Here is a 25,222-nt window from a genome sequence, read left to right as displayed (position 1 = left end):
CTATAAACAATAATTGAATGGGAAAATGATCATTCCACCCATATACAGTACATTTTAAAGTAACCACAGATCAAAACTATAGTAGTACAATATTTTTTTTATTTGACAGAGTTAGACAATCAGAGAGAGAGACAGAGAGAAAGGTCTTCCTTCCGTTTGTTCACCCCCCAAAATGGCCACCATGGCTGGAGCTATGCTGATCCAAAGCCAGCAGCCAGGTGCTTCCTCCCGGTCTCCCATGTGGGTGCAGTGGCCCAAGCACTTGGGCCATCCTCCACTGCCTTCCTGGGCCACAGCAGAGAGCTGGACTGAAAGAGGAGCAACTGGGACTAGAACCCAGCGCCCATATGGGATGCCAGCACTGCAGGTGGAGGATTAACCAAGTACGCCACAGCGCTGGCCCCATAAGATAACATTCTTACCCACTAGTTTCACAAAGGTATAAAACAAAATTTTACAAAAGTATATTTGCAGCAATACTACTATACAGACTTTTTTTTTTATTTTTAAATTATAGCTGCCACATAAGGGAGAACATGCAGTATTTTTCTTTCTGGATCCAGCTTATTTCACTCAACTTTATGTCCTCCCGTTGCATCCATTTTGATGCAAATGGTAGAATTTCTTTCTTTTCTATAGCTGAATAATATTCCACTGTGCATATACATTTTCTTTATCCTTTCATTTGATGATGGACACTTTGGTTGATTCCAAACTTTGGCTATGGTGAACAGGGCTGCCATGAACATGGTGGTTCAGGTGTTTCTTTGATGTACTGTGTTCAAGACTTTTTGGTATATACCCAGAGTGGGGCTGCCTGATCACAACTTTTTTAAAACTACTTTTTAAAGACTACTTTTTAAAGAAATCTCCACACTGCTTTTCATAGTGGCTGCACTAATTTACACTGCCACCAATGGTGGATAAACGTTCCCCTTTCTCCACATCCTCGTCCATACGTTACTCTCTGGGTTTTGGATTTTAGATGTTCTGGTGGGGTAAGGTGATATATCTCATTAGGGTTTTGATTTACATTTCCCTGATAGCTAATAATGTTGAGCATTTTTTCAAATATTTCTTGAGCTTCTGTATTTCTTCTTTTAAGAACTATTAAAGTCCTTTCCCTGTTTTTCAACTGGATAGGTTTGTTGATTTTTTTTAAATACTGATATATTCAAGATATTAATCCCTTGTCAGATGGGAGGTTTGCACATTTTTTTTTTTCCCATTTTGTTGGATGTCTCTTCACTCTATTGATTGTTTCCTTTGCTATGCAAAAGTTTCTGAGTTTGATACAGTTCCATTTGCTTAGTTTTGCTTTTTCTGCCAATGCTTTAGGGGTTGTGTCCAAGAAGTCATCTCTACACCAATGTCTTTGAGTGTTTCCCCTACATCTTCTTCCAGTAACTTCATAGTCACAGGTCATAAAGTTAAGTCTTTAATCCACCTTGAGTTGATTTTTGTATATGGTGAGAGGTATAGATCTAATTTCTTCTGCATATAATTATCCAGTTTTGCCAGCACCATTTGTTGAAGAGACTATCCTTAATCCAGTGTATGGTCTAAGCACTTTGGTCAAAAACAGTTGGCTGTATCTATGTGGATTAATTTTTGGCACTCTATTGTGCTCCACTGATCTATATATCATTTTTTATGTCAGTACCATGGTGTTTTAATTACTATAGCTTTTTAGTATGCTTTGCAGTCAGGTATTGTGATGTTTCCAGCTTCAATTTTCTTGTTCAAGATCCCTTTGGCTATTTTGGATCTTTTGTTGACTTCATATGACTTTTGGGATTGCTTTATCTAGTTCCATAAACACTCTCATTGGTATTTTGATAGGGATTCCATTCAATCTGTAGATTGTTTTAGGTAGCACTGAAATTCTAATGATATTGATTCTTCCAATCCATGAGCAAGGAATTTTTTTTCTCTTATTTTGTTAGTCTAGCTAGAGGTTTACCTGCTTTATCTTCATAAAAATACAGCTTTTTTTTTTTTTTGCTTTGCTGATCTTTTTTATTTTTAGTTTCACTTCCATTTATTTCTGCTCTGATCTTTATTATTTCTTGCCTCCTGCTGATAGGGGGTTTTGTTTGTTATTGTTTTTCTAAGTATTCAAGACACATGATCAGCTCTTTGAGACTTTTAAAACGTAAGCACTAATGCTATACACTTCCCTCTTAATACTGCTTTTCCTGTATTTCTCAAGTTTTCATAAGTTGTATTTTCATCTGTTTCAAGAAAGTTTTTTTTTTAAAGATTTATTTATTTACTTGGAAGTCTGAGTTACACAGAGAGAGAAGGAGAGAGAGGTGGGGGGATGGGGAGGGAAGTCTTCCATCTGCTGGTTCACTCCCCAGTTGGAAACAATGGCTGGAGCTGGGCTGATCCGAAGCCAGAAGCAAGGAACTTCTTCTGGGTCTCCTATGCGGGTGCAGGGGCCCAAGGACTTGGGCCATCTTCTACTGCTTTCCCAGGCCGTAACGGAGAGCTGGATCAGAAGAGGAGCAGCCGGGACTCAAAGCAGTACCCATATGGGATGCCAGCAATGCAGGTGGCAGCTTTATCCACTACACCACAATGCTGGCCCCAAGAAAGTTTTTTTTTTCCTTTTTAATTTCTTTAATGATCCATCGATCATTCAGTAGCATGTTGTGTTTTTTTTTTTTTTTTTTTGACAGGCAGAGTGGACAGTGAGAGAGAGAGAGAGAGAAAGGTCTTCCTTTGCCGTTGGTTCACCCTCCAATGGCCGCTGCTGCAGCCGGCGCACCGCGCTGATCCGATGGCAGGAGCCAGGAGCCAGGTGCTTTTCCTGGTCTCCCATGGGGTGCAGGGCCCAAGCACCTGGGCCATCCTCCACTGCACTCCCTGGCCATAGCAGAGAGCTGGCCTGGAAGAGGGGCAACCGGGACAGAATCCGGCGCCCCAACCGGGACTAGAACCCGGTGTGCCAGCGCCGCAAGGTGGAGGATTAGCCTATTGAGCCATGGCGCCGGCCAACATGTTGCTTAATTTCCAAGTATTTATGAGTATTCTATTGTTCTGGTTTACTTCTAGTTTTATTCCTTTATGGTCTAAGATACATGGTGCGATTTAAATATTTTTTAATTTACTGAGACTTGATTTGTGGCTCAATATGTGGCCTAACCCAGAAAATGTTCCATGTGCTGATGATAAGAATATGTATTCTGTAGCTGTTGGGTGTAATGTCCTGTAAATGTCTGTGAGATTCATTTGCGCTATAGTATGTTTCAACTTTGATACACTGTTATGATTTTTCAGTCTGGATGAAAGTAGGATGTTGAAGTCACCCACTATTACTCTACTGAGTCTCTCTCTCTCAAGTATAATAGTAATTGCTATATATATCTGGGTGGTCATGTGTGTTGGGTACATATATATTTATGATTCTTATGTCTTCTTGCTAAATTGAACCTTTTATCTAAATATGATGTCCTTCTTTATCTCTTATTAAAGTTTTGGATTTAAAGGCTATTTTATCTGATATCCAGATAGCTATGCCTGCTCCCTTTTGGTTTCTACATGCCTGGTATATCTTTTTCCAACCCTTCACTTTCAGTCTCTGTGTATCTTTGTGAAGTTTCTGGTAGGCAGCAAATAGCGGGGTCATGGTTTTTTTTTATTCATTCAGTCAACCTAAGTCTTTTGATTGGTGAATTTAATCCACTTACATTCGAAGTTTGTATTGATAGATAACGAATAGGCCTGTCACTGTTTTTGACTGGATAATGATTATACCTGCTCTGTCAGTGACCTAGTGAACTTGGTGGTGACATGTTTTTCATATATACTTCTAATGTGGGACACTTCAGAATTTCTTATAAGGCTGATCTGGTCACGGTGAATTCTGTTTCTGCTTATCTAGAAGATGCTTTAATTATCCTTTAATTTTAAAGGATAGCTTAGCTGGTTATAATATTCTTGGTTGGAAGTATTTTTTTCTTTTAAAACTTTGAATATATCATCTCACTCTCTTCTGGCCTGTAGGGTTTCTGCTGAGAAGTCTGATGTTAATCTAATTGGTTTTCCTTTATATGTTGCATGATGTTTCTCTGTCTTTAGGATTCTGTATTTGTGTTTTAACTTTTGACAATCTGATGACTATGTCTTGGAGAAAACATTTTTTGATCAAGTCTGCTTGGAGTTTCTTGTATATGGATATTCACTTCTCTTTCAAGACCTATTTCAGGCTGGCACCGCAGCTCAATAGGCTAATCCTCCGCCTGCGGCACCGGCACACCGGGTTCTAGTCCAGGTCAGGGTGCCGGATTCTGTCCAGGTTACCCCTCTTTCAGGCCAGCTCTCTGCTGTGGCCCGGGAAGGCAGTGGAGGATGGCCCAAGTGCTTGGGCCCTGCACCCCATGAGAAACCAGCAGGAAGCACCTGACTCCTGCCTTCGGATCAGCGCGGTGTGCCAGCCGCAGTGTACCAGCTGCAGCGCGCCGGCCGCGGCGGCCATTGGAGGGTGAACCAACAGCAAAGGAAGACCTTTCTCTCTGTCTGTCTCTCACTGTCCACTCTGCCTGTCAAAAAAAAAAAGAGACCTATTTCAATTACTATTTCATTTAGCAGGTTTTCAATGCCTTTTTTCTTTTCTTCTCATTTAGGAATATTTATAAGAATATCTGGCTGTTCAATGGTATCCCATATTTTGGCAGACTTTTGTCATTCTTTTTATTTTTTATATGAGTATGATTGGGTTATTTCAAAATTCTTGTCTCAAGGTCAGCAATTCTTTCTTCCACTTGGTCTATTCTGCTGTTAAAGCTCTTTCTTGTATTTTCTATTTCATTAACTGAAGATTTCATCCGTCAAATTTTTATTTGGTTCTTAATGAGTTCTATCTCAGTAATATTATTATTCATGACATTCACTGATTTCATTTATTTTAAATATTTGTATTCTCTTTCATCTCATTGGGTTTCCTTACACTCATTATTTTGAATTCTAAATCTGTCATTTCATAGATTTCTTTCAATTCAGGATCTACTTCTGGAGGATTACTGTGTTCTTTCGAAGACACCATGCTACCTTGCTTCTTCATGTCTCCTGTGTTCCTATGTTGACATCTGCCCATATGATGCTCGTCCCTTCTTCTTTATGGAGTAAGTTTTACTGGAAAAGAGTTTATAGTTTAGCTGAACTGCAGGTTATCACTTGATTTGTTGCTCTGGCTTTGGTTTTAAGTGAACCCAGGAGTGTAGTCTCAATGATTTACTTTTCTTAATCAATGTCAGCTGTGTCTATAATCGACGGCAATCTAGTTTGCTATGGTTCTTTAGAATGTGACTTTGAGGTTTCCTTGGGTGGCTATCTTTGGCCCACACAATTTGGTGTCAAGTCTCCCTGGTGAAACTGATAGCCAGAGCCTTATTCTTGATGCCAAGGGAAATGGGGATGGCTAACCCTTTGTCCTACTGGCAAGCCCAAGAGATGCTGGGGCTTGTGGTACCAACTGCTATGGCTCTAAGACTGTGTGATACAGATGGACGCTTCCTCAGGTCTGAGTCCAACTGTCCCACACTCTTTCTGTCTGTAACTTTGCTGCTCAAGTAAATAAATCTTTTTTTTATATTTATTTTATTTTATTTGAAAGAAAGAGTGAGAGAGAAAAGTAGAGACAGTCTTCCATCCGCTGGTTTATTCCCCATATGGCTGCCAACAGCCAGACCTGAGCTGATCTGAAGCTAGGAGCCAGGAGCTTCTTCCGGGTCTCACACGTGGGTACAGGGCCCCAAGCACTTGGGCCACCTTCTCCTGCTTTCCCAGGCCATAGCAGAGAGCTGGATCGGAAGAGGAGTAGTGGGGACTAGAACCAGCGCCCATATGATAAGCCGGTGCTTCAGGCCAGGGCTTTAACCCACTGCACCACAGCGCCAGCTCCAATAAGTCTTTAAAAATAATAACAATAATATTCTAAGGCAAACACTGTGGCACAGCAGGATAAGCTGCCTCTTGGGAAGCCTGCAGCCCATATCACAGCACAGGTAATTGAGTTTCTCCTCTACTTCAGATACAGCTTACTACAAGTGTACCTGAGAGGCAGCAGATGATGGCACAAGCAGTTGGACTCCTGCCACTCAAGTGGTAGACCAAGATGGAGTTTCTGGCTTCTGGCTTTGTCTGATTAAGTCAAACCCAATCCCATTCCATCACATCACACTTTCCAGGCTTATCCTCTTATTTTATCTGCTGTTCCTATGGCATATGTGCCATCTGAATGCTGGCTGCACTTTCCTTCATTTTGTACCACTTTCCACTACCATTTTCAGGAAGTGAAAACATGGTATCCTCACATATTCTAGAGTTTTCTTTTAGGTTTAGTGTCAATTATTCAAGATTTAGTTATGGGGGCCAGTGCCATGGCTCACTTGGTTAATCCTTCGCCTGCAGTGCCAGCATCCCATATGGACCCCAGGTTCTAGTCCTGGTTGCTCCTCTTTCAGTTCAGCTCTCTGCTGCGGCCCAGGAGGGCAGTGGAGGATGGCCCAATTACTTGGGCCCTGTACCCACATGGAAGGAAGACCAGGAGGAAGCACCTGGCTCCTGACTGGCGCAGTGCGCCGGCCATAGCAGCCATGGCGGGGGGGGGGGGGTACACCAACGGAAGGAAGATCTTTCTCTCTGTCTCTCTCACTAACTCTGCCTGTAAAAAAAAAAAAGACTTAGCTATGGGCTATGGATCCTCCAGAGTACAATCTGGTTTATCTCCAAAAATATCACAGTGCATCCCCACATTTCTGTTTTTTTCTTTTTGGTTTGCCTTTACGTTAATATTAGGAAATTCCAGCACATAACATATTTAATGGCTTTTACTTTCTTCTTGAAGACATTCTTCACTGAACTTTGGCTTCTTACTCTAATTTGTTCTAATTTTCTTTCTAGGCCTATAGCATAGTTAATGTTATCCTGGGATTTTCCTTGATGTCTTACGGATTTTGGTTCTTGGATTTCATTTCACCTTCTTGAACTTCTGCTTTACTTTTGGCGGGTACATGTTCAAGAATTTATGGAAGCTAGATTTCCCAAGTCCTTACAGTTCTGGAAAAGTCTTTAATTTGCTCTCACATTCAAGTGATCATTTGGCTGGTATCAAATTCTGAATTTTGGAACTAAGAATTTTGAATGACTCTACTACTTTCTAGCATCTACAGCTGCTGTTAAGAAGTTGATGCCAATAGATTCCTATTCCTTTTAGATCACCTTTTCTTTGTCTATAAGTTTTTAGAGCTTTCTTTTTACTCTTGGAATTTTAAAATAGAAAGAAGTTGGGACTAAATGAACATCTGTTTTCATTTATATTTCTTGGCCATTGAAAAGTACTTTTAATCAGAAGATTCAATTTTTCAGCCCAGGTAAATTTTTTATTTCACTGATTATTTGCCTTTCTATTTTCTATTAATAAATTTCCTAAAGTTTCCATTTGTAAGCTATTATTCTGTATTTTTTCCTCAAAAATTTTTTTCTTGCATATTTTCCCATATCTTTTACCTTTTGTTTTAACATTATGAGAAAGATCCAAATATTTATACTTCCTCTAGGCTACTTATGCTTTTTCATCAGCTAAATAAGTATTTCCATATTCTGGCTACAAAATTATGGTAAATAACCAAGTTACTACATATCGTAGAACTCATTACTGAACCTATATTTTTTGTTGGCACTGCCATGATACCAAAATTTGACAATGTAGATAATGAAAATAGAGCTAACACTTCACTTTCATAGGGCTACTTTTCTTTTTTTCTTATTTATTTATTTATTTAGACAGGCAGAGTGGACAGTGACAGAGACAGACAGAGAGAAAGGTCTTCCTTTTGCCGTTGGTTCACCCTCCAATGGCCGCCGCGGCCAGCGCACTGTGGCCAGCGCACTGCGCTGATCCGATGGCAGGAGCCAGGTACTTCTCCTGGTCTCCCATGGGGTGCAGGGCCCAAGCACTTGGGCCATCCTCCACTGCACTCCCGGGCCACAGCAGAGAGCTGGCCTGGAAGAGGGGCAACTGGGACAGAATCCGGCGCCCCAACCGGGACTAGAACCCGGTGTGCCAGCGCTGCAAGGCAGAGGATTAGCCTAGTGAGCCGCGGCGCCAGCCTTATAGGGCTACTTTTCTACAAAGTATTTAAAACAGAGTGGACAACTCAAGCATTCTTAAAAAAAAAAAAAAAAAAAAAAAAAAAGAACTATAAAAGCAAAGCGAAGTAACAATCCCAAGTATTTAATGCACCAAAAGAAAACCTCTCATGCCTTTCTTCGTTACTCAACTGTGATGCTTTACTCAAAGTAGGCAGAGAACAAGTAACTTTCAGTGCCTAGGTGAAATTCAAACATCACAGAAAGGTTTCAAAAAGATTTTTAACTGTTAAGAAACTGAATTGGTATTAATATTAACAATATTTCTTCTGAAGGTTTCTGAGATGATGAAAAAAGGTTTCAGTATGAAGTAGACATTAGCATTTAGAACACACATTATTTGAAATAAGTCAAGTCAGTTCATACAAGAAAACAAAGAAATGCTTAAATGAAGGAAGAAAACCAAATTAACTTTAGATTAACTTCTCTGAAAGAAGTTTTCAAAATCAAAACCCTTAATTTAGAAATTAACTTGTAAATCTCTCTGAAAAAAATTAATTAACAGAAATTAACAGCACAAAATAAAGTCAATTCAATGGGATTTCTGGTGAAAAATAATTTGACATTTATGCATATGAAGGGTCTGCAAAAGGGAGACATTATGGGGGCAGGGCTTTTAGCCTCACAATTAAAACGCCTGTGTCCTGTCTCAGAGTGCCTGAGCTCAATTTTCAGCTTTAGTTCCTGATTCCAGCTTCCTGCTAATAGAGTCTGAGAAGTAGCAGCAACAATTCAAGTGATTGGGTTCCTGTCACCCACATGGGAAACATGGATTGTGTTTCAGGCTCCCATCTTCAGCCTCAGGTCAACCCTGGCCATTGAGAACATGTCTTTGGAGAAAATCAGCAGAGGGGAGCACATCCCCAGCCTCTGCCTCTCAAATAAAAAAATTATTTAAAAAAAGAAAATTTGTATTATGAAAAAAACTTAGGCACAGACTTCAGTTTTTTTCACCAAAATGTTTTAACATCTTTTCTTAAACATTTTTGTTTAACTATTTGAAAGGCAGAGCCACAGAGAGACAAAGATCTCCCACCTGCTGGCCTACTCTTTAAACATCCCTAACAGCTAGGGCTAGGCCAGGCAGAAGCCAGGACCCTAAAATACAAGCTGGGTCTCCCACATGGCTAGCAGAGACCCAGCCACTTGAGTTATCACGTGCTGCCTACCAGGGTGTGTATTAATAGGAAGCTGGAATGGGGAGAACAGTGGGGACTCAGACCCAAGCACTCCAAACTGGATGTGGGAGTCTCAAGCACTAGGCCAAATGCCTACCCCCTAAATTTATCTTTTAATTCCATTTTTTTTATTAAGTTTTTTTTCTTTTTTTTTAAGATATACTTATTGGTTTGAAAGGTAGAGTTACAGTGAGTTCTTCCATCCTCTGGTTCACGGCTGCAATAGCAGGAGCTGAGCTCATTCCAAGCCAGGAGCCAAGAGCTTCTTCCGGGTCCCCCATGTGCATATAGGGACCTATACACTTAGGCTATTTTCTAGTGCTTTCCCAGGCCATTAGCAGGGAACTAGATGGGAAGTGGAGCAGCCAGGACTCGAACTGGAGTCCATATGGGATGCTGGAGCCACAGGTGGAAGCTTAACCTACTATGTTGCAGTGCTGGCCCCTCCCATAGTTTTTAAGGAGCCCTTGTTATCTAAACTTTCAAATCAACTGTATATCTTCAATCTAGAAACAAAAGTGCTTAAATGTGAAACTGTATTCAAAGTTGCATCTAGAAATGCATTCATGATTTCTACAGAGTCCATTATGAAGAAGAAAACAGGCCAGCGCCGCGGCTCACTAGGCTAATCTTCTGCCTGTGGCGCTGGCACACCGGGTTCTTGTCCTGGTCGGGGCGCCGGATTCTGTCCTGGTTGCTCCTCTTTCAGTCCAGCTCTCTGCTGTGGCACGGGAATGCAGTGGAGGATGGCCCAAGTGCTTGGGCCCCTGCACCCGCATGGGAGACCAGGATAAGTACCTGGCTCCTAGCTTCGGTCAGCATAGTGCACCGGCCACAGCGTGCCCGCTGCGGTGGCCATTGGAGGGTGAACCAACAGAAAAGGAAGACCTTTCTCTCTGTCTCTCTCTTTCTCACTGTCTACTCTGTCAAAAAAAAAAAAAAAAAAAAAAGAAGAAGAAGAAGAAGAAGAAAACATTCCTTTAGTCTGCAAAGTTGTTCCTGGGTCTCCTACTTACAAAGAAAATTAAGAAATCTTTTTAGGTAAAAGACTTAATCTTTCATCTACATTCAGACTATAAAAAAGGCCCCATAGTTGTTGGGGTCAGCGCCGCGGCTCACTTGGCTAATCCTCCGCCTGTGGCGCCGGTACTCCGGGTTCTAGTCCCGGTTGGGGCACCAGATTCTGTCCCGGTTGCTCCTCTTCCAGTCCAGCTCTCTGCTGTGGCCCGGGATGGCAGTGAAGGATGGCCCAAGTGCTTGGGCCCTGCACCCGCATTGGAGACCAGGAAGAAGCACCTGGCTCCTGGCTTCGGAACTGCACAGCGCGCCGGCTGTAGTGGCCATCTGGAGAGTGAACCAACGGAAGGAAGACTGTGGGGAGCAAACCGGACTAGACTGTTACTGGAATTAAGACTTATTCTATGCATCTGCTCTCCCACAATATGGCGCTGGGAGAGAAGTAAACAGCTTCCGCACAGCTGCCTCCAGTTCAACCAATTAACTGTAGGACTTGCTCCTGATTGGAGGAGAGCAGCGTACTCGGCGTGTGGGCAGCCGAGTTAGGATTGGCGGAGGAGGACTATAAAGGAGGAGAGAGACGGCATGCACCAGGAACATCTATGGGGAACATCTAAGGGAACCCGTGCAGCCCCCGAGAGAACTGGCTGGCGGTGTGCCGCTCCCCTGCGGAAGTGGGGAATGCGGCCAGGGGGAACTGCCCTTCCACGGAGGTGGAAGGGATAGTAGCCAACCCGGGAAGAACCAGCAGCAAACCCGGGGAGGGCCGAGCAGACGAAAGAACAGCGCAGGGTCCTGTGTCGTTCCTCCACGAAGAGGGGGAGCGACAGAAGACCTTTCTCTCTGTCTCTAACTCTACCTGTCAAAAAAAAAAAGGCCCCATAGTTGCTAATTTTATTAAAACCATTCAACCATTCACCATGATATTGGTTTTATTAACAGTAAAAATCAGTTGAATCTGATTTTCCACTCATGCTTTCAATTGTGCCTCGTGCTAGTCCTTTGCTTAAACCATCTAAGTGAATATTTTGTACCCACTTTTCCAAGTTTTCATGCTAAGTTACAACTAAGGTATCTACTTTGAGCAAATCACCCCACTAGAGTATATATTTCCTACTCCAGACAGGCTAGCCAATAGACAGAAACAAAGTCACACTGGTCCTTAATGATTTAACTCAATAAAAGTTAAACACTGAATTTAATAATGAAAACAAATAAAAAGAATACTGTCTGGTACATAAGTGTAATACAAGTATGTAGTATTATTATTATTTTTTTTTAAATTGGGAAATTCTTTAATTTTTTTTTTTTTTTGACAGGCAGAGTGGACAGTGAGAGAGAGAGAGAGAGAGAGACAGAGATAGAAAGGTCTTCCTTTGCCGTTGGTTCACCCTCCAATGGCCGCCGCGGCCGGCGCGCTGCGGCCGGCGCACCGCGCTGATCCGATGGCAGGAGCCAGGAGCCAGGTGCTTTTCCTGGTCTCCCATGGGGTGCAGGGCCCAAGCACCTGGGCCATCCTCCACTGCACTCCCTGGCCACAGCAGAGGGCTGGCCTGGAAGAGGGGCAACCGGGACAGAATCCGGCGCCCCGACCGGGACTAGAACCCGGTGTGCTGGCGCCGCAAGGCGGAGGATTAGCCTAGTGAGTCGCAGCGCCGGCCCAGTATGTAGTATTATTATTTATGATGGTAAATACTGGGTTTTCCCAGAGATGCACCCTTCCTGAGTTGTTACTAGCTTATTCAGTCAACAAATATTCAAACAGCATTTGTTTTCTGCCAGCCATTGTACTAATGTTTTCACCGTCAATGTCCCAATTATTTTCTTCTGTTTAAACATGTATTCAAGAGGGGACCACACATGCGCATATGCGCGCGCATGCACAGGAAGAACTCCCATCCACTGGTTCACTCAAATCCCATAATGGATGGGCCAGAGCCAGGAACTGCGAATTCATTTCTCCCACATGAGTGGCAGTGACCCAACTGCTTAAGCCATTACCTGGTGCCTTCTAGGACCTGCAAAAGCAGGAACCTTAAATCAGGAGCCAGAGGCAAGTATCAAAAGCAGGCAGTCCAACATATGTGGGTGTCTTAACTACTGAGCCAAATGTTCACCCCAATTCTTTTATTGGTGAAAATAAGCTTAAACAGCCAGCTCTTCTTATTATAGCCTGCAGTTTGAATGTCACACTTAATTGTAATTAAGTGATTATTTCTTTTTGATTTTACTCTTAGTTACTTCCCTTTCCCTTTTTTCCATTAATTAAAAGTTTTTTTGTAAATGAAATTTTCAACCTATGCAAGTCTAAAGAATATAATGAATCATATACCCATTCATCAGTTTCAACCACAGGCATGTAAGAAATATTTTATTTATATTCCCATGCTATTTGAGCAAATTCCAGACATATCATTTCCTTGTAACTACTCAGTATTCATAATTATATGTAAAAATTAGAAACTGCTTAATATTAAATAACCAGTGTTCAAATCTTCCCCAAAAGTCATACATGATCTTACAGGTTTTTTAATCTATCAGATGGGTGACTGGGCAATGTGTCAATAAAATAAAGGTGATCTTTAGTTATAGTTTCAGTGAAATAACATATGAAACACTGCATCAGGCCAACAAATTAGTAGAAATAAGGAAATGGAATGTATATGCTCTTCTTCTGAGCTCAAATTTAAGAATGAAGAAAAACTAGAAGGTATATACAGGATCAGAACCAAAGGCTAAGTCTGTAAAAAGAAGAGAGGAAGAAGCTGAGGGCGTAAATGAAATTAGGAAAAACAAAGTAAATTCTTAGCAATCAGATAAGAGAAAAAGTATAATGGAAAAACCAACCTTGAATAATGGGGGAGTATATCAAACTGTGATAGCTGAAGGCAAGGAGGTTAAGATTAAGTATGAGATCAGACATGTTTCTGTGTGTGATAGACGGAGATGAGAAGGGAATGAGGTTAATGCTTAAAATGTCTGGCTTTCTGAAGCAATAGGAGGCAAAATCATTTATTAAAGGTAGGGAATTGCAAAGGATTATGCAGGGGTATTGGACAGAATTTTGATGATCTGGCTAGAATATGAGGAGACTGGGAAAAACAACCACAAAGGGCAAAAAATTAATTGGCATTCAAATTCTACACAGCTTTTAATAGCAATCTCAAATACCCCTTCCACGAAGCTTTTTTAATGTCCTCAACCAAGGTGCTTTTCCCCCTCCTTGGGAGCTTGCTTTCTTTTTATTTCTTATAACAGTTTATTTATATTGGCACAGGCCTGGAAAACACAACTTATAGCATTCAGGGGTTTATAATCTTTTTCAAAAGTAGCCTATTTTTACAGGGAAAGAGGAAAACTATGTGAAGAGCTGAGAGAACACTGAAGGTGAGGGAAATTATGGAAGGTTTCACAGAGAAGAATGAATTGAGGTGAGTCTTGAGGAGATGAGAAGTCATGACAAGAATTAACCTGAATAGTTTAGAATGTGAACTGGCTCAAGGAGTGGTATTAACAACCCTATAAATGATAGTAGCTGTTTACAGATAACACTATGTTCTTCCGGTAATGAAGCAATTTGTGAAAAAGCAAAAAAATTCACTACAATGTATAGGTGGGAAAAAAAGTGGTGATTTTAATGTGGGCAAGCTCATTTTGGGGAAAATTCTTTCATGCTATATATAAAATACATATGATAAAAATACATTACATTCTAGTGAACCAAACAGAGAATAAAAAAAACTACATCGTGGACAACAGAAGAATTTACAGATTCATAGCTGGTTAAGCAACCACTAACAAGTGTAGATCTTCAGTGACAAGGCTCAAAGAATGGACAAATAAGAAAAAAGATGTATTAAGTTCTGAGGATAAAACTGAAAAGAACAGCTTTAACAGAGCATTAAATCTATTCCAAATGCTTACCATACATATAAAAAAAAACTTGGCTTTCACCACCCAGACACACAAAGGGGAAGATAGCTTGCCTTTTTTCACTGCACCCAGGTAAATGGCTCCCAATCTGTTTTAAAAGACAAGCGAAAGAGAGGAATCTGGGAAGGATGTCCCCTAGGATCTTACTACCTGAACTTCCTAGTTTTCACCTTCGTCAGAGCTGTACTAGGAACAACCAACACCAATGCCTTGAAACCTAGCTAATTACAGACTCCCCTACCTCTTTCTTGTCACTAGCAACTGGCAGAATAATTATGTAATTAAGTAATAGGAGGAAGTAGCAGATTTTCTGAGTGAAACACTTCTAATTTTAGAGAAACTATAAAACAGACACACTAACTTTGCCACAGACAAGAATTGTAGATACAAATAACACCCAGAGTACCAATCTGTAATTTCCCTTTCTTGACCATATTCCCAAGAAAAGTTAGTTGTGGAGTAGTGACAGAAATGATACTTCTCAAATCCAGAAGGTCACTACTGTTTACAACAGGGTTCAGCAAACTCTCCTATAAAAGACTGCAGAGCAAACGTTTTAGCTTCTGGTGGTCTCTACTGCAACACAGAACTCTGACACTGGCGCCAAAAAAAAAAAAAAAAAAAAAAAAAAAAAAAGCCATAGGTAGTACTCTCATGAAAATAAACAGGCCTGGCTATTTTCCAATAAAACTTTATTAATGAAAACTGCCAGCAGGTAGTGGTTTACCAATCCCCAGTGTATAGAATCATAATCAGGTCTGGTTTTAGCTAATTATAAAATATTCTGGAAGTAATATTTTTATGTTTAAAACAAACATACTAGCCGGCTCCGCGGCTCACTAGGCTAATCCTCCGCCTAGCGGTGCCGGCACACCGGGTTCTAGTCCAGGTCGGGGCGCCGGATTCTTTCCCGGTTGCCCCTCTTCCAGGCCAGCTCTCTGCTATGGCCTGGGGAGTACAGTGGAGGATGGCCCAAGTGCTTGGGCCCTGCACCCCATGGGAGACCAGGAGAAGCACCTGGCTCCTGCCATCGGATCAGCACAGCATGCCAGCCGCAGCGGCCATTGGAGGGTGAACTAACGGCAAAGGAAGACCTTTCTCTCTGTCTCTCTCTCTCTCACTGGCCACTCTACCTGTAAAAAAATAAATAAATAAAAAATAAAACAAACATACATGCTTACATATGGTTCTAATTATCTAAGAAATTCATGAAGTAAAGCCTTGGAAGAAATAGTAAAATCGAGTGTAAATAGGAGTTGGGATGGAAGGATTAAGGGTGACTGGTCATATATCCCATCATTTATTTTTTTTTTTTTTTTTTTTTTTTTTTTTTTTTTTTTTTTTTTTTTTTGACAGGCAGAGTGGACAGTGAGAGAGAGAGAGACAGAGAGAGAAAGGTCTTCCTTTGCCGTTGGTTCACCCTCCAATGGCCGCCGCTGCAGCCGGCGCACCGCGCTGATCCTGGCAGGAGCCAGGAGCCAGGTGCTTTTCCTGGTCTCCCATGGGGTGCAGGGCCCAAGCACCTGGGCCATCCTCCACTGCACTCCCTGGCCATAGCAGAGAGCTGGCCTGGAAGAGGGGCAACCGGGACAGAATCCGGCGCCCCAACCGGGACTAGAACCCGGTGTGCCGGCGCCGCAAGGTGGAGGATTAGCCTATTGAGCCACGGCGCCGGCTTATTTTTAAGCTAAAAAAAAGTAGGAATTACAAAATGGAAGTTATAATCCATTAATAAATAAGTGTGTTCATGGTAACTGCTAAAAGAAGAGGGGAGGAAGTGATAGAGAACAGCACTTACAGTGAGAGCTGAAGAACAATGAAATTAGTCAAGTAAAGAGCTAGTAGGAAAGCACACTCTGCCCAAACTCACAAGCAAGCAAACGCGATGATGGGAATGAAACAGACAAGAGTTTTATGAAAAGAAAGGAGACTGGTGGAAAATAATAAGCAATGGAGAAAGTGGAACACCACCACAAAATGGAAGTTATACCTCATTGCAAGTAACAGGTCTACATCCAAGTCAGGGCCTCATCAAACAGATGGCTGAAAGTGTGGTTTCTAACAAGAGAGCCTCAGAATTTCATTATATCTTAATCTACTAATGGCCTCCATTCCAATTCTTAAGATATCTTTTTTTCACACTAGAGATCTGTTTTCAAAAAATCTGCATAAGCTTCCTGGTCATCTGGTCCTTGAGACAAGAATTTCTGAGCTTCTTTCTTTAAGTTCTTGAGTACAGTCAACAGTCATCATCCTATCCATATTCCTTATTACCCTTAGAAAATTCAATATGCATTTTATTTTGGGGCTGGTATCGTGGTGCATAGTGGGTAAAGCTACTGCCTGTGACAGTGGCATCCCATATGGGCACTGGTTCTAGTTCCAGCTGCTCCACTTCTGATCCAGCTCTCTGCTCATATGCCTGTGAAAGCAACAGAAGATGGTCCAAGGGCTTGGGTCCCTGTCACCAACAGGGGAGACCCAGATGGAGCTCCTGACTCCTGGATTCGGGACAGCCCAGCTCCAGCCACTGCAGCCATTTGGGGAGTGAACCAGCAGATGGAAGATCTCTCTCTCTCTCTGTAACTCTGCCTTTCAACTAAATAAATAAACCTTTAAAAAAAGAATAAGCATTTTGTTTTATGCAACCATAAGATTTCTTTACCACTATATGTCAGACTACCAATGTCCATCTTCCCATGATGGTGAGGTCATTACTAAGGTCATGCAATCTGTATTTCCATCACCGTAAGAATGGACTGACTATACTATTTCTGAAATTACTGCATTATTCAGGGTCCAACTATAGATAATAAAATCAAACTCTAGCCACAGTAGAGGTTTTTTTGAACATCAGAAATCATTAGAACACAATGAAAAAGACTCTGGGGTTGAATTTTAAGAAGAATTTACATAACCAGACTACAAATGGGTTGTCAAAAGAAATATTTCCTGCCTTAAATGCAGAAAGCTATATAGTACTTGAAAAGTTTCTGACTCAGGGCAGGTGCTGTGGCATAGTGTGCTGAGTCTCCACCTGTGGTGCCAGCATTCCATATGGACTCCGGTTCGTATCCTGGCTGCTTCTCTTCCAATCCAGCTCTCTGCTTGTGCCCTGGAAAAGCAGTGGGAGATGGCCCAAGTGCTTGGGCTCCTGTACCTGTGTGGGAGAACTGGAAGAAGCTCCTGGCTCCTGGCTTTGGATTGGCTCAGCTCTGACCATTGCGGCCATTTGGGGAATGAACCAGTGGATGGGAGACCTTTTTCTCTGTCTTTCCAACTCTCTGTAATCTGCCTCGCAAATAAATAAAAATCTTAAGGGGAAAAAAAAAAAAAAAAAAAAAAAAAGGAGGGGCCGGCACTGTGGCGCAGTGAATTAACACCCTGGCCTGAAGCGCTGGCATCCCACATGGGCACGGGTTCAAGTCCCAGCTGCTCCACTTCCAATCCAGCTCTCTGCTATGGCCTGGGAAAGCAGAAGACGGCCCAAGTCCTTGGACCCCCTGCACCCATGTGGGATCCTGGCTTTGGATCGGCACAGCTCTGGCCGTTGTGGCCAGCTGGGGAGCGAACCAACAGATGGAAGACCTCTCTTTCCCTTTCTGCCTCTGCTCTCTCTGTGCAACGCTGACTTTCAAATAAATAACTAAATCTTTATAAAAACAAAAAAAGGAAATTTCTGGCTCAATATTGCACACAAATATTCAAATCACAACCAGAATCCTACCAGCAGAAACAATAAAAACAAGAACAAAGTTTGACTCCCTTCTATCTTCTAAACCCCACATGAATATAACTGCAGCAGTAACACTAAGAACTCTGTCTACAAAAGAATGTGAGACACCTACTTGTCAGTTTTAAAGTTTATTCCAGAAGAAGGTTTAAATGATGTTGACCACCCTTGGTAATAGAACATGAAACACTGATTTCCATGCCAACAGACACACTACTAAAGGAGAAAGCAACTAAAAATTAATTAAAGGAATGAAGTTGCTTAGAGGAAATAATAAGAATTTGAAGATGTAGAGGGAAGGGGTTAAGGAAAGGCTAGAGCAGAGAGGACTCGATTAATGAACTAAAATACCTAAGAACAGTATGACCAAGGACTTGTTTTAAAATACTAAGTTATGAAAAAAATAGGCCACAAGGAAGAATAAATATACTGTTCTACATATTAAATAGTGATTTCTAAGACTTAATTCCTAACCTCAAGAATTAATAGTAGTGAAATAAAACTAAAACACATTGGAATAGAAAACTGTGGTGGTACCATCCCGTAGTGTTAAAGGTAAAGGGGATGTCAAAGGGCTGGTGTTGTGATGTAGTAGGTAAAGTTACCACTTGTGACGCCAACATCCCAAATGGGTGCCAGTTCATATCCTGTATGCTCCATTTGTAATCCAGCTACCTGCTAATATGTCCAGGAAAAGTTGTGCAAGATGGCTCAAGTACCTGGGCCCCTGCTACTCATGTGGGAGAAAAAAGATGCAGCTCCTGGCCCCTGGCTTTGGCCTGGTCCAGCCTCCAGCCATTGCAGCCATTTGGGAAGTGACCCTGCAGATGGATAATCTCTCTCACTCTCCCTTTCTATAATTCTGCCTTTCAAAATAAATAAATACTTTTCTTTAAAGAAAGGGGGGGGAGTGTCAAAATGAACAGGACCTTGATGAAACAGTTACTGAGACTACCACCATATGCTATGGGTTAAGTCTTTTTTTAATTCTTAGTGCAATATTAATATTACAAGTAAATTAAGTTTAATTAATTATAAATTTACACATGGTATTTCAAATATTAAGACTTATATGAAAATAAGATCTTTTTTGATCTTAAAAATAAAAAACATTTTAATTTTAGAAAAATGTTTTAGGCAAGGCTTTTATCCTGAAAATTTGTTGACAGGTCTGATAAAGACAGAGCATTCCTATTCTCAAAATTTAAAAAAACTAACAAAAAGTTTGTAATTCCATTTATTCAAAAAACAAAACTACAGATTTAATGTATGTTGTGTGCATTATCTGTTTCTACTTCCTGAATATATGGGAAGCCAGGACAGTTTGGTAGATCTGTGAAACTACTTTTGGTCCATAAAATATGAACACAAGTAACCTAAGTCATCTCTGTGCCAAGGCAGATAAAAGCACACTATGTAGGTCCATCACTTGTCTCTTCTCCAGTGATCTTGGAAATTAGGCATAGAGATGCTGTCATTACATGACAAAGGGGTCTGAATCAATGAGTCAGCAAGTAGAAATGAGCTCCTCAAATACACCTTGAAGCTTTGTTAACCTGAAAAACTGTTATGTCAAACACTCAAGATCCATGGGTTTATTTGTTACTACAGCACAGTGCAAGTAAATGCCCATTTTAAAATTTCCTTACTCTAGTAATTTAGAAAGACTATATGTCCAACGAACTACCCATTTAAAAAAAAAAAAAGGCCTAACTTGCTATATAGATACTTAAGCATATTTCATATAGATGTGATATATATACAAAGATACGTGAATAAAAGAAATGCTTAATAACAAAAATATTTGACTTACAGTGTGAGCACATTTCCAAAGGGTAACTTGCTTCATTTCCCTGGGAGAAAAAAAAGAAACAAATAGTCACTAAATTGACACAAATTTAAAGAAAAAATTAAACAAATATTTTAAGTCACAAAACACAAGAAAATACGTCATAAACTAATATGTCTATACCTATAACTCTAATTTTGTCTTGCTGGGTGAACTCATTTTGTGGTAGAGCTCAAAATAAAACCTCTCTGGACATCTCTATTTAAACGAAGAGCTTCCTGAGACTGTGAAGTGAGCAGTTTAAAACCAATGCGTATTACCATATATAACAAATTGCCTGCTTTGAAACAGAATCTTTCTATATGCTGTATAACTAAAATAAGAAAAATATGAATGAAATGGCGAGTCCAATAAGACAGCCACTTAAAACTTACTTCTAATTTTCTGTTTCATGAGAAGTCTTTATCACATGGTAGACTAATTTACCTAAGCTCCCAATTTTTAAAGAATATAAAATCTACAATCTTCTACACTAAAATTCTGTGTGAAATACAATTAAGGAAAAAATGTTCTAGAAACAATGCCTGCACAACTCTTGAAGACTGAGCCCAGGGAGGTCAGGTGTCTGGTGGAAGAGCACACCATCTGATCAGCAGTGCAACCAGCAGCTCTAGATCTAACACGAAGATTCCAAGTGTAACAGATTCACAGAGGTAGAATCATGAAGCTCTTTTAAAAAGGTCTATAGAATATTTTTTTGAAGTTTTACTTATTTGATAGGCAGAGTGACACAGAGGGAGAGAGAGAGAGAGAGAGAGAGAAACAGATCTTGCATCCACTGGTTCACTCCTCAAATGGCCACAATGGCCAGGACTGGGGCCAGGCCTGGGCCGGGCTGAAGCCAAGAGCCAGGAACTCTATTCAGGTCTCCCATGTTGGTGGCAGGGGCCCAAGTCCCTGATGCCTTTCTCGGTACATTAGCAGGGAGCTGGATCGGAAGCAGAGCATCCAGGACTTGAACTGGTGCTCCAACTGGGATGCTGGTGTGAGTCTTTAAAGTTCAATGGTAAACTGAGTACCAAGCATCCTATATCACATTTATGTAATCCTGACCCTGCCTAGCAACTAAATAGTAATAGGTACACAAAAAGATTAAGACTGAAATATTTGACTAGACTTTGCTACTAAAAATAAAATTTTCTAGTATGGCTGGCATTTAAATTCCCAAAAGTACCTTTAATTCTATGTATAAATAAGGTCTAAGAAAAGTTTTATCAGTAAATTAGCATGAGTTTTTGATCTGTTGCCAATAACCAGTCTTCTTGCAAATTATAGAAGAGAATGGCAATTTTTCAGAAATGGTTAATTTAACTTAAGGTAACTTCAAATATCAGATATATATTAAGGTGAAGATAAAAGAAATAGCAAATTTTGACACTTTTGAGTGAATGTAGGTTTCTGCTTATTTTACATGTCACTTAACTGATCTTAACATTTTCAGTATGATTCCTATTCTTTACCATTTTAAATATTGCTAAGTTGTCCCAATTTTTAAATTATTCCTTTCTTTTTCTTATTCTTATCTACTTTATAATTAAGTATGTTTCTTGAAAGACTCTCAAAAGTACACTGATATTTTATTTACTACATTTTGCATTGTCAAGTTTTTGTTTTATTTTGCTAATGAGTACCAGTTTTAAAAATGTAGGTAAAAGGGTTACATGACAGTTTCAGGCAGGATTTTGAAACTAGATCCTTTTTTCTACAGCCCATTGATCTTTACAGTGTTATCAATTCTTTAGAAATTATACCATTCATCTCCTCTATTTATCTGTACCACTCCCAGCTGGCCAGCATCCATGTAAGACCCAAAGATCAGACAGGCCAAGGCTCCAAAGGGCTTCTCCATCAACACTAAATAGCTTAGAATCTGTATTTTCAAATGGTTATTCCAACATCCACTGCTCTAAAACTAACATCATGCCCCTGCTAAAAGTTCAATAACTCCTACTGCCCTCAGAATAAAAAACTAACAATCTTTAGAAAGTCATATAAAAACTTTTAACTGACAGAACTCTTAAGCGCAGGTGTGGCTTGGGACACAGGTATCCCATATCAGAGTGCCAGTTCAAATCCCAGCTAATTGCTGTCAATCCAGCTTCCTGCTAAGGAGCCTAGGAAAGCAGCAGATGAATGCCCTGGGTTCCTCCCACTCAAATAGCAGACCGAGATGGAGTTCCTGTCTCTTGGCTTCAGCCTAGCCAAGCCCGGTTGTAGGCTGTTGTAGGCACTTGGGGACTGAGCTACCAGATGGAAAGATATTTCCCTCTTGCTGTCTCTGCATTTCAGATAAATAATAACATTAAATAAATAAATTTTTAAAATAAACATCTGTATCTGGAGCCACCCTCACAAGTAGTGCCACAGTCTCTATCCTAACATCTCCCTGCTTTTATACTCTGTGTATTGTATCATTTGAACTTTTACATTAAGAATGTCTTTAGTTTGTCCTTCATTAAAAAAAAAAATGAACAACCACAAAGCAAAACATGGCAGTATAAAGATTTTGTCAATACAGTTAAAATAATTTTGCCCCATGTTGCCTTCATGCTGAGTCATCAGTAAAAGGTGACATTTTGGAGCTTCATAACCAATCCTGTCCCCAGAATCTTGAGCTTCTATCAGGGAGTATTAAATTTATCATGACTGTTTCATTCACATTTGGCCTATGAGGTATGGTTGGTTAATCTCTGAAACTAAAGCAGAATTATATTTTAAAAAAAGTTACTTTGTAACCAGAAAAACTAGAATTTCTGAAAACAACTTAGTGCTACAGTAAATTTCTAGCTGATAGCTCCCAAAATTGGAAAATAGTGAAATAATGACACTGTGGGAGACATCCCGAATAATACACTGGCATTTACTAAGAGAATCTCTATAAAGCCATACAATTGTATTTAAACACTTTTTAAATTCTTTTTTTTTTTTTCTTTTTTTTTTGACAGGCAGCGTGGACAGTGAGAGAGAGAGACAGAGAGAAAGGTCTTCCTTTTCTGTTGGTTCAACCTCCAATGGCTGCTATAGCCAGCGTGCTGCGCTGATCCAAAGCCAGGAGCCAGGTGCTTCCTCCTGGTCTCCCATGTGGGTGCAGGGCCCAAGCACTTGGGCCATCCTCCACTGCCTTCCCAGGCCACAGCAGAGAGCTGGACTGGAAGAGGAGCAACCGGGACAGAATCCGGCGCTCCAACCGGTACTACAGCCCCGGGTGCCGGTGCTGCAGGTGGAGGATTAGCCAAGTGAACTGTGGCTCATATAAGAAAGTCTGCAGAATTCAAAAAAATGCACCATATGACCAAATAATTGGCTAGATTACTTGACAATCACTAGGTCCTTAAATAAATCCACTTGCTTTAAGTTCAAAACAGACTGTCCTTATATTGTACTGATTTTTAAAAATCTGTACCTTCTGCTTATCAAAGAATAAGGCCATGTGAACTGCCCTATCAGTATTAAAAAACTAAAAACTCAGAAAAACTGCATGAAACAATAGTTTTCAGAAATTACCTGTGATCATTGATAGGGAAACAAAAGAGATGAACCTTAGGATTGTTCCAGCTTACTGTGTGAAGAAATTGTCCAGGAAGCAGCAGAGGAAGAGAGAACACAGACAGAACTCCCAGGGAGATGACAAATTGAAAAGTCAGAAATGCCTGCAGTTCAGGAGGCCAAGGAAGTTAGATCTGTGGGAAACAGTACTCTAGAGAGGGCACACACAGATACCTGAAGGAAAGTGTCTTCCAGTTCTAAGTTTGAAAGAAAACTTCCCACAGTCAGGCAAAGAACTAGCAGCAGGTGGACAACTTCTGGGGCTTGCATAGAGCTTGGAATAATTCATGATCCCATAGCCAGAGTGAAGGAATCTTTAAATAATACACTGTACGTTGGGGCAGAGTCCTCAGAAGAGCCATGTATTAAAGGCTGCTCTGGACCTTACTTATAAAGACTAGAAGCAAGCCTCAAAAATATCAAATCAACTCCAAGTTAACCAGTGTGTTCAAAGTAAACCCTAATGCTCTTTTAAGGAATTCAAATCTAACCCAATTGCATAAAATAATGTATGAAACCCAATAAAAGTAACAGGATGCTACAATACAGATGAAACTCAAAAACTGTGCTAAGAAGCTCCCCCACATGTGACATGTGATTCTATTTATATAAAATATCCTGATAAGATAAATCCAGAGAGATAGAAGAAGGCTGGTGGTTGCCAGGCACCGCAGTAAGGACAGAATGAGAAACAGCTGAATAATGGCTATGGGCTTTCCTTCTGGAGTCGTGAAAATATTGTGGAACCTGACAGAGATGGGCTTGATTCAGTTGGAAGAACCTTTTCCTTGGCATAAGTAGAGGAAAACCAGAGATTCAAAGCATGAGGAATTCAATACAAGATAGATGGTGGGATCACCAGGTACTAAACAAAGGCAGGAACAGGAAAGAGAGACCTCAATCCTACAACAGCAAGCAGCTGAATTCTGCCAATGATCTGAAATAGATGCAGACTCTTCCCCAGAACCTCCTGAGTGCAAGTAAATCTGGGTGGCATCTTGATTCCAGCCTTGTGATACACTGAAAACTCAATCACGCTGCGGTGAAATCTGAGGCACAAAATTAAAAATAAATGGGTGCTATGAAAATTAAGTTTCTAGTAATTTGTTACATAGCAATTGAAAGCTAATACTCTGGCATGTAGAATAGGTGGCTAAAAGTAACAATACTGACAACAATACTGACACAACACATGATGGTGAGGAATTGGAGCAACTGAAATTTTCACACATTGCCAGCAGAAACTCAAAATTGAACAGCCATTTGAGTTAACAGTTTGGTAGATTCTTTCTTTCTTTCTTTCTTTATTTGACATACAGAGTGGACAGTGAGAGAGAGAGACAGAGAGAGAGAGAAAGGTCTTCCTTTGCCGTTGGTTCACCCTCCAATGGCTGCTGCGGCCAGCGCACTGCGCTGATCCGAAGGCAGGAGCCAGGTGATTCTCCTGGTCTCCCATGGGGTGCAGGGCCCAAGCACTTGGGCCATCCTCCACTGCACTCCCTGGCCACAGCAGAGAGTTGGCCTGGAAGAGGGGCAACCGGGAAAGAATCCGGCGCCCTGACCGGGACTAGAACCTGGGGTGCCGGTGCCGCAAGGTGGAGGATTAGCCTATTGAGCCGCGGCGCCGGCCTGGTAGATTCTTAATAAAGTTAAATGTACCATTCAGAAATGAAAACATGTACACACAAAGATTTTGTCCACATGTGTTCGTATCAGCTTTTTAATAACAGCCAAATCTGGAAATATCCTAAATATCCTCAATCAGTGACTGGATAAACAAACTGTATAGTAACCAGACAGTGAAGTACC

At 40.9% G+C, this 25,222-nt stretch overlaps 1 protein-coding gene across 3 annotated transcripts in view; it reads right to left on the bottom strand.

The window, feature by feature from the left end:
• PPP3R1 (protein phosphatase 3 regulatory subunit B, alpha) overlaps positions 1-25,222 on the bottom strand; it is a 159,516-nt gene that overhangs the window by 23,834 nt on the left and 110,460 nt on the right. For all 3 annotated transcript variants that reach the window (XM_051842832.2, XM_051842834.2, XM_051842833.2), the window contains one exon: positions 19,832-19,871. In XM_051842832.2, the coding sequence (XP_051698792.1) occupies positions 19,832-19,871 (40 nt within the window). The remainder of the gene's footprint in view (positions 1-19,831; positions 19,872-25,222) is intronic.

This window comes from Oryctolagus cuniculus, chromosome 2, assembly GCF_964237555.1.
Source record: "Oryctolagus cuniculus chromosome 2, mOryCun1.1, whole genome shotgun sequence".
NCBI lineage: Eukaryota > Metazoa > Chordata > Mammalia > Lagomorpha > Leporidae > Oryctolagus > Oryctolagus cuniculus.
The sequence above is the reverse complement of the archived record's forward strand: the minus strand, read 5'-3'. Positions and strand labels throughout refer to the sequence as shown.